At 53.3% G+C, this 9715-nt stretch overlaps 1 protein-coding gene across 1 annotated transcript; it reads right to left on the minus strand.

Annotated features, from left to right (window-relative positions):
- Positions 1-262: 262 nt before the first annotated feature.
- Positions 263-9715, minus strand: LOC104985830 (proline-rich membrane anchor 1-like). Its single transcript, XM_010836219.1, has 3 exons — positions 9574-9715; positions 8643-8766; positions 263-1291 (listed from the first exon to the last, which is right to left on the minus strand). Exons 2-3 carry the CDS (start codon positions 8733-8735, stop codon positions 1151-1153), a joined length of 234 nt encoding a protein of 77 aa, XP_010834521.1. The 5' UTR covers positions 8736-8766; positions 9574-9715; the 3' UTR covers positions 263-1150.

Here is a 9715-nt window from a genome sequence, read left to right on the forward strand (position 1 = left end):
CTTTAAAACGAATGCTTCAGGTGATGTTGAGGGCCACTCTCTGAAAAGCACTGAGCCACAAGTGTCAGGGAAGACTGGACACAGGTAGGGACCCTAGGGCTTCCCTGGCGGCTCAGAATCTGCCTCTAATTCGAGAGACATGGGTTCGATCCCTGGGGAAGGGAATGGCAACCCACTCTAGGATTCTTGCCTGGAGAATTCCATGGACAGAGGAGCCTGGCGGGCTGCAGTCCATGGGTCACAAAGAGTTGGATACAACTGAGATACGAGCACTTTCACTTTTTTGGGGGTGGGGAGAACCTATAGACAAAATGCAGAAATATGCATGAACTGCCAAAGGTCCCCCAGCACACTGCATCCCGGCCTGGACACTGAGAGCCTGGAAACAGGGCTTACCAGAGAACAAACCTCATCAAGGTTATTTCAGATATGCCCCAAATAACTCAACAGAGATATGTTTAATGAGGTGGATCCACGCATGAGCTCACGCATTCTACAGGCCGCAACTTGGGTGATCCAATCAAAATACAGAATCTCTTGTTAGAGACCTTATCAACTGGCAATTGTAGACATGGAACTTAACCCCTGCCGGTCAGGACTGAGGCTCTTTCTGGCTAAAGAAGCCCTCCTTTGTTTACAATCAAATTGTTCAGAGATGAAATCCAGGCAAACAAGTAGGGGTTGCGGTGGAGGGGGGAGGTTAGCAGAATAGACTGCAAATAGCTGGGAGGTATCTGTGTAACTTTGTTCCCAGAGCCTCCACTTGGGTTCTATACTAATTGCTGTCTTACACGTGAATGAAAATCAGAAAACGCAACCGTGCTCACGGGAGGGGGATTTCAGGCCAGCGTCCGTGGCTGACCCCTCTTCAAGGTCTGGCCTTCGGAACAATCCAGGCAGAGTCACTCATCAAATGGAGATTGACTTTTATCTGATTACCCGATGGAGAAACATCCTTCTCCATCTCACAGGAGCACGCTGTGGGAAAGGCGTTTTGCAGACTGCAGGGAAAAGTTGGGCCTTGGCTTCCCTCCTGCTCGGCCAGTGGAAAATTACAAAGAAAGCAGGGCTGTCCTCTGCTCTCCTCAGGGGTTCTTCCTGGGCCCCGGAAAACACAGAGAGAAACCGGAAACACGGAGCGAGCCTGTGCTTACCTGGGGCGGAGAGGAGTCTGGGAGGTGGTGGGGGCGGGGTGGTGGTGGCAGCGGGGCGGGGGCCGGCGACTGGCCGATCTGTGTTGACAGCTGTCGGTCACCTTGGAGCAGGACTTCTGGGGCTCACCGTGCGTCACCTGCAGAAATGGGCACAGGTGCCCAAGAGAAGCCAATGAGGCAACTGGGAGCCCAGATGCTCCCTCCCCACCACTCCCCGCAACACACCTCACCACCCCCGGCCTCGGCAGGAAGGACAGAAGTTGGGTTGGCTCAAAGGAAACCACTTTATGGGAGGCTGGCCTGGGAGGACTGGAGAGCAAGGTTTCATTTCTAGCCCTTCCAGGAACCAGCCATGGGACCGGGGCAATAGGTTTGGGTACCCGTGAGAGGCAAACGGGTGCTCTAAGGTGAACTAGAATCTACCTATCAAACAAACGAAACTGAGGCCCAGGCAGGAGAAGTGGCCGCCTGAGGCTCTCACACCCAGACCAGAACACTGATTCCACCTGCTCAGTAACCTGACCCACTGCCCGCTTCTCCAGTCTTCCTCAAGCCCTGGCCTCCTCTCTGGCCACAGCTCTTGATGGCCTTCCTGTGTCCACTCTGGGCCAAGGTCCCCTCATCTTGAAGGAGGCCTCTTACCCAGCCAGGCTTCTTCTTTGGTGGCTGTGTGACTAAGGGGACCGGAGCAACATCCCCAGTGTTATCCACGAGGCCCCCGACTGGTCTTGTGGGAAACACACCTGATCAAACTGCCTGCACTCAGCCCCCACCGGCCCTGAATGCCTGTCCACAGCTCAGGGGATCCCGTGGCCACAGGGCCCTGAGCGGGAGGGCAGCCCTCCCTTCATGCTCTGGCCCTCTGCTCTGCTCTCAAAGCCCTCTTTCCGGTCCTTGGCTCCTGACTGTGCTCCCGCCTTTTGCACTGGCTGCTCCAATGGCCTGGAATTTTCTCCCACACCTTTCCCCCTGCTTTACCTCTTATTCAGCTCAGCTATCACCTCCTCAGGGAAGCATCTCTGACCGCCCTGGCCATTACAAGCCCTCCTGGTACTGGATTTCACTCTACGGGACAGAAATCCACATTGGAGTGTTTACCCAATTCATTCTCCTGTTTACTGGACTCTAAGGTCTCTGGGGTCAGGAGTCAGGCCTTTTTCCTCTCGCCATCATATCACCTAAGCAAATGCCTGAAATTCACCAGAATCCACACTTCTTGAATCCTGGGTTGGTGTTCTTTCGACTTCAGTCCCAGTCTCCCCATACGTAAGCTACAAAGGGGAGCAAAAGTGGGTGGGTGTTCACCTAGGGGATGCCAGCCCTGCTTGCTCGTTAGACTCCCCAGGCATCTTGAAAAGATACTCACGCCTGAGCCTCTCTCATGCCAGTCGAATCAGAATTTCTCCAGGTGGAGCTGGGCATGCGAGTTTTGTTGAAGCATCCTGGGTTAAACTTCCAATGTGTAGCCAGTGAGAGAATGGCTGGTTTAGACCCACTCCCAGCATCCCTCATGGCAGACAGCCATACATCTTTGAGCCTAGCATTTTCTGACTGTCCCGGAGAATAACTGATTTAAAGACATGAAGGAAGGGGTTGGTGGTCACCTGCTACCTCAGGGAGGGCCACAGTTCATTTCTCTGGCTGTCATCTCCCATGAGTAGAAACCCACGACCTCAGTTTCTCTGCAACCGGCCAGGGTAGGCCTGCCTTTGAAGGCCAGTGTAGACCTGTCTTTGGAGGCCAGTGTAGACCCTCTGCTGCACGTGTCCCAGCTGGCAGAGACAGCCAGCAGGGCTCGGCTGCTCCCTTGACACACGGCAGAAGTGAACAGGATGGGTAATGGCACCAGGAGGTGGACTGATGTACAGCCCTGACTGAATATCTACAAGGCCACGAAGCTCCTGCTCACAACCTTTTAGTGTTTTAAAGGACCACTGACTGCATTTCAAACCCTGGAAGGCCATCTTATCTTGCAAGAACATATCCTCAGATGGTGAGCCTTTTCTCGGTTGTCTTATGGAGATGATGAGCTCCTTAGACGTCACAGCCAAACCACTGGCTTCTCCCCCAGAGCAGTGGTCAGCCCTCTCATCACCCATCACGGAGACTGTTCTCTGGATTCCGACCTTCCAAGACCCTGGGGCCTGCTTGGAAGCTCCCTTCTCCCAACCGCTGGCCTCTGAGATCACTTCTACACTGAACTCCACCAAGTGTGTGAACATCAAGCAATGCCGTTGCCAAAGCAAACACTTCTGCATTCTCGAAGGTGCAGTTCACACGAGAAGGTTCACGATGAGCACATTTGTTTAACCTGGCCCAACCCAGTGACCTATTTTTGTGAGAGGCTACGAGGGCACAGATGGATCAGAGGGCTTCATGTGATGAAATTACAAGCAGAGACCGAGTTTCGAGGCGGAAGGGGGCGGGGAAGGAAAGTCACACCCTACATCTTAAACATCTGGTCTCTGGTATCATGGTCCCACTGAAAAGGGAGGGAGCACAACTGCCTAACCAACCATAAGCACACACTAATATTGCCACCACCCTATTACCCAGCCTGGGTGGGCTATCCTCCCGGAGGCAGGGGCCCACTTGGGTCCCTCACTGGTTTGGACCAGTACAAGCCTGTGGCTGCTGAACCTCCCTTGACTGACAGCTGGTAACACAGGCCCTGCATCCACATCTGTACATCCTTCAGGCCCAGCTCTTACACGGTCTTCCCGGGCAAGCCATCCTGAAGCCCACAGCCCCCAAAATTAGACCCAGCTACCCAGTGCTGCCCCTTCACTTCATAAACCTCTTCTCTGGGGCACTTTCCCCCTGTTACGTAATGTCTGTCTTTGCACCACGCCCCCCCAACCAGACACACACACACTAAGTTGTGAGCATCTTGGAACAGAAAGGCAGGTGGGTCTGTGCTTTATGAGTCCTGATGGAACATGATTTCCTGAGCCCTACTGTGTGTCAGTCATGGGACACATGCGCTGATTGCACAACGAGAATAATCGCGAGATGGAGCTGGTATCATCCATACCTATAGGACGACAGGCTGGGCAAGGCTAAGTGATGGACCAGAGCTGCACCGGGCCCGACACTCAGCTGGTGACCAGTGCAAACGTGTGCTGTGGAAGGTCTGCCCGGCAGTGGAGAAACATGGAACCTACCCTGGACCCCAGCTCCAGGACCACTAGTTCCGCGGATTGGCAGTGTTTTATTTAGACCAGTAAAGAGGAATCCTCAATACCACACGCTTGTCTCAATCCCTGGCCTGGTTGGGTTACATCCTGGGAAGTCTCACAGGAGAGTAAACTTGCCCCTGAAGTCACCTGCTCTTAGCTGGACTTGACCAAGAAGGAGCAGAGGCCCAGAGAAGGACAATGACCCACCTTTCCTGTGGCCGCTTTTTATTCCAGTTTTACCATCACCTGCCTTCCTTTCCCCACTCTGCAGTGTTCTCCTGAGGCCAGAATCCTGAGGTCCAGAGAGGCCCCAAGAGGTCCCGCAGTCACCTGCATTTGGTCCCCGGCACAGTGGTCTGGGGAACATGGGGCTCATGGCAGCCAGTTCCCACACCTGGCCTCCTCAGGAGTCCCTGAATCCATCCACTTCTCACTCCACAGCCACAGCCCTAAACCAAGGCACCACCATGTCTTCACAGCTCCCTCGCCTCTCTCCAGGGCTGCCTGGCAAACTATAGGACACCCTGTAAAGTTTTAGGTAAATAATAAACACTTTTAAGTATAAATATGTTCCAAAGATTGTATGGAGTGTACCTATGTTCAAGAATAATCCATTGTCTATCTGAAAATTTAACTGGACAGTCTATATTCTTTTTAAAGATTTTTTGATGTGGACCTTTTTTAAAGCCTGTATTGAACTTGTTACAATATCGCCTTTCTTTCACGTGTTGATTTTTTGGCCACCAGGCATGTAGGATCTTAACTCTCCGACCAAGAACTAAAACCACACCCCCTGCATTGGAAGGCAAAGTCTTAACCACTGGTTCACAACAGAAGTCCCCAGCTTGTATTTTTATTTGCTAAATCTGGCAACCTGACTCTCATCACCCCTTGCCTCAATCCTTCCCTGAATCCTAATCTTCTGTTGAAGCTGGTTGGAGATTTCTAAAATGCTAATTTAAGACTGTGTCATCTATTTCTGAGAAAAACTTTCCCTGGCCCCCAGAGTCTTCAGGATCAAGCCCAAACTGTAAGACACGACGTTAGTGGCTTATAACAGAGGTCTCACCTGGGGAACCCCTCCCCAGGGTTCTTCCAGTGCCCTGCCCTCTCCTCCCACCGGGGGGGCTGTTCCCTCCAGTCTGGACACTTCACTCAACTCACAGTTGCATCCTGACTCCTGACTTCTTGTTCCTGTCTCGGCTAAAGCACTGTACCTACATTTTCTCTGGATCTTCTACCAGCTCCCATCTCTAAGCTATTTGCTCCTACCAAGCGTACTTGCCTACCATGACTTGTTTAACAATCTCTCCAGTGCTAGACTGTCAGTGCCATGAAGGCAGGGAGCAGTACATTTCCCTTGCCCTTAACACGGGGCCTGGCAAAGAGTAGGTGCCGGATAAATGCAGCTGACTAAATAAGTGAAGCTGTAATGACTGTCCACAGGGGCAGGGGCTTGGCAATTGCTTGGGTCCGGGATGGTTCCTTGTTGTCGCTCAGAGACCCATAGGCCCGTATCTGAGCCTGACTCTCTGACGACTGCTTTCGGAGGGCGCCCACAAAGATGATGGCTCCTGACATCTTTTATCGAGACAGGCCAGCACCACAGTAACTTGACGAGACACACTCCTGTCACACCTAATAAATTCGCCAGCCTGTCATCCTCTTCACTTGCAGAAAAAAAAGACTCATCTGGAAGTGAACTTAGAAGAACCCTAAATAACAGAAGCTCAGAATCTCAATTCCAGACACATGAAGGAAAAAAGAGAGAAAAGGCTTAACAGTGCCCCCACCATCCTTGCGGCTATTTAATGTCATCTGACTTTAATGATTAAGTTTCTTTTCATCCAGGAAGCAGCCAGAGGCTCCGGGGCTGATCTCAAGGTTGGAATCTGGTGCTTGGAGGGGCCACACAGAGCTCTGCTTCATCAACCATCCTGTTAATTACAGGACTTGGTTGTGCTGGCTCACACTGCCAGATGTTTACAACTCCTCCAGCAAAAAGCTCATAAAAGCATAGACAGATTTTTTTCTATTCAAGAAACTCCTGTGACGTCACACATGATAATCTCTCCACTTAAAGGGAAACACATGGCTTTGTGCACTTCAACTTTTCTCCCCTCTCTTCTCCTGAATTCAGTTCTGTTGCTCAAAAACCAGATTGATTCATTCCAAAGCCCCCTTTCCCCTTGGCTTCTCAGCCCTTATCATTTGTAGATTATTTTTCCAGCGCCTCCAGCCAAGATTTTATCCATTCTACTTGTCTGGAGGGTTTCTTTCTAATTGATTTTCACAAAAATTGATTTATATTGAGTAAGGACATCTGAAACACACACACACACACACATTTGCTGGTGGAAGTACTGCCTGGCTGAAGGACACTGCTTACAAAAGGAGCTACTTTACAGTATTATTTCTCTTGGTGGGGGGTGTGTGGGGAGGTGGCAGGTCTCCAGTCTCTATCCTGCTAGCTCCCACAGCAAAATTCCAGTTCTTGGAGATTAACAACGTCACCATGTTGCTCTCCATACTAGCTGGAAAAGTCTCCCAGAAGAGGGCAAACTAAACAAATGAATATAAAAAGGAAGTGAGCTGAACATCTGAGGTTCAGCTAAAAGTTGAATGAGAAGAACTGGTCCCAAACCGCTCAAATGTTTAGAAGTGACAAAATTCTGAATCCCGAGAAGGCACAGCTGAGTTTAATAGCTGCCGTTTCACACATTAAACAAAGCTGTCAATTCCTAAAGGAAAACAATTGTGAGTGAGACAGACGCAAGCCAGAGAAGAGAGCAGAGGATGCGGCTAGTACTGGCGAAAGGGGAGTGTATACATCCCCTTTCCCCTCTCAAGCAGACACACTTTCTCAAGCTCTCCACCTAGATAGCTGGTTCCAGCATTATGGGCCCTGGTTATCTCCCAGTGGTCACTAGGGCTGCCATCACCAAGTTCATTCTCAGCGGGGCCCTGTCGCTTGGGACAGCTCATGAAACTTGGTGGCCTGGCAAGCAGTGTTGCCCCATCCCTTCTTCTCTGAACTGTCACCTCCTACTCAGGGCAACTATCTTGAATAGTCCCCAGCCCCCCAAATGCCACCAGGAGAACATGAAGCTGCAAATATCCCAGAGTGGGCATTTCAGTGTCTGAAATGGTAAAAATGTCCTCCAGACCCTGCGGAACCTCTAACAATTCAAAAGTGTTGCTGGGACTATGTAGCGATCAACAAGAGTACCTGGCTAGCCAGACAGATGAGCGATGTTACTATTCGTGACTTCCTAACATCAATAATTGCAGAAACAATGTCCATTCAGTGTTTAGTATGGTTGAGGCACCGAGCTAAACGATCTTTATCTCATCAGGTACTTATAATTGCACAGTGAGGAAGTAGAAACTAAGGTCCAGAGAGGTTAAGCACACTGCCTAAAGTTTCCCAGCTGGTAAGAGGCAGAGCTGGAGCTCAAAATTCACTGTGCGTATGTGCTAAGTCGCTTTGGTCGTGTCCAACTCTTTGCAACCCCAAGGACCGCAGCCTGCCAGGCTCCTCTGTCCATGGGATTCTCCAGGCAACAATACTGGAGGGGGTTGCCAAGCCCGCCTCCAGGGGACCTTCCCAACCCAGGGAGCTGGCAACAAATTTCACCTCTTCACCATTCCAATGGACCACTGACTGTGTGTTCTGGGAAGCACCAGGGACCATCCCATCTACCCATCTCTCTGACCCTAACACAGGTCACTGGAGTTAGTGGCTCATTTGGTCTCTGTCCAGGAGGCATGGTGGGCCCAGGGTGAGGATTCCATCCTCCGGCAATCCTTAGAGATGGACAACACCTTCCTACATTCCCCCATCAATAGCCACTTTGCAAAATCTGCCCCCCATCCTCAGCTCCACTGTCTGCAAGAAGCACAGTCGCTTCTGTGTTGAAGTCCAGTTTAAGAAGGCTAGGAAATCAAGAAGGTATATTCTTGGGATCATTTTTTCTAAGTTTGCCAAAGCTCTCAGGTTTATTTCTCTGCATTTCTGCAATGCAATATTATCATCCAGAAGGCATTCCCTGTGACCTGTTTGTTCCAAGGCGCTGTCCTGCGGGCCTCACTCAGCAGGCCAGGACTGAAGTCTCCTTCAGGAGTTTCTTATCTTTGCACGGCCAGAGTACCGGGAGCCGGAGCATCTTTTCTTTCCCTAAACTCTTCCCAGGACCAATCGGACGGGCAACTGCAGAAAGCCAGGGTCGTGGGAGTGAAGGGACAACCACCCGCTACCCCGTCCTGCCCAGGAAGTCGTCCTGGGCGCGCAGCCCGCGCCGCCGCTCACCTGCACGAAGCCCCAGAGCGGGTGGAGCGCGCAGTGCAGCAGCAGTGACGGCCAGCAGCAACCTCGGCGCAGCACCAGATCCCGGAGGAGCATCTCGGCCCGCGGCTCCCGCTCCCGGGGCGAACTGTCAGAGGAGCAAAGCTCGAGTCAGCCGGGCTCCACGGGCACCATCATGGTGGCGCACCCGCACCCGCAGCAGTCCGAACGCAGTGGGCACTCCCCTCACCCTGGGGCACCCTCGTGACCCAAGCCTGGCCCTTCACTCCAGCTTGCACCCTCGCCGACCCTTGGTGCACACTCACGGAGGCCGGCATTCCGGAACTCACACTCCGTCGTGGCGCACACCCCCCAAATCCTGCGTGCGTACCTTGGCCCCAGGCACACCTCCAGAAACAGCCAAGTGCTCTTCCCGAACCCCGTGCACCTCCCCAGAAACAGTCGTGCACAACTCTCTCCCACTGTGAGCACACTTCAAACCCGGCGGGCGCCGCTCACCCTGTGGTGCACACCCACAGAATCTGCCGCTCACACCCACCGACTCCTGCCCGCACACTCGCTGACCCCCGCATGTACGGCACCGTGAAATCACACGCCGCGGGCACCCTGTCTGCCCCTCCAGCCCTCACTGCGCACACTGCAACAGAGGCACCTCTGTGCGCTCCCCGCTAGACCTCGCGCGCTCCGCCGAGCCCCGGCCTCCCGCCTCAGGGCGGGAGCTTCCCCCGCTTCTCCATCTCCGCCCGCACCCCTCCAGTGCCTCACGCCACCTTGCCTGGTGGCGGCCCCCACCGATCCTCGGCGCGGGGAAGAGAAGTCCTCGCTCGCTGCCCCCGCCCGAGGCAGAATCTGATCGCTAGCCGCCGGACGGCCCCCATTTAAAGCCAGCCGCCTCCCCAGTCCCCCGCCCTCTAGGCGGGGCCTCGGTCCTCACCCTGGCGACTGCGCGGGCGCCGAGGGGCTTCACATGCCGAGGAGGAACGCCGGGCACTGGAGCAAAAGTTTGCGCGCGGCTTGGGCCTCCCGGGCGGCTGAGCCCGGGGCCCGGGCCGGGCGCGCTCGCACGGGGCGCAGGG

The sequence above is a fragment of the Bison bison genome, unplaced genomic scaffold (assembly GCF_000754665.1).
Source record: "Bison bison bison isolate TAMUID 2011002044 unplaced genomic scaffold, Bison_UMD1.0 scf7180017864061, whole genome shotgun sequence".
Classification (NCBI taxonomy): domain Eukaryota; kingdom Metazoa; phylum Chordata; class Mammalia; order Artiodactyla; family Bovidae; genus Bison; species Bison bison.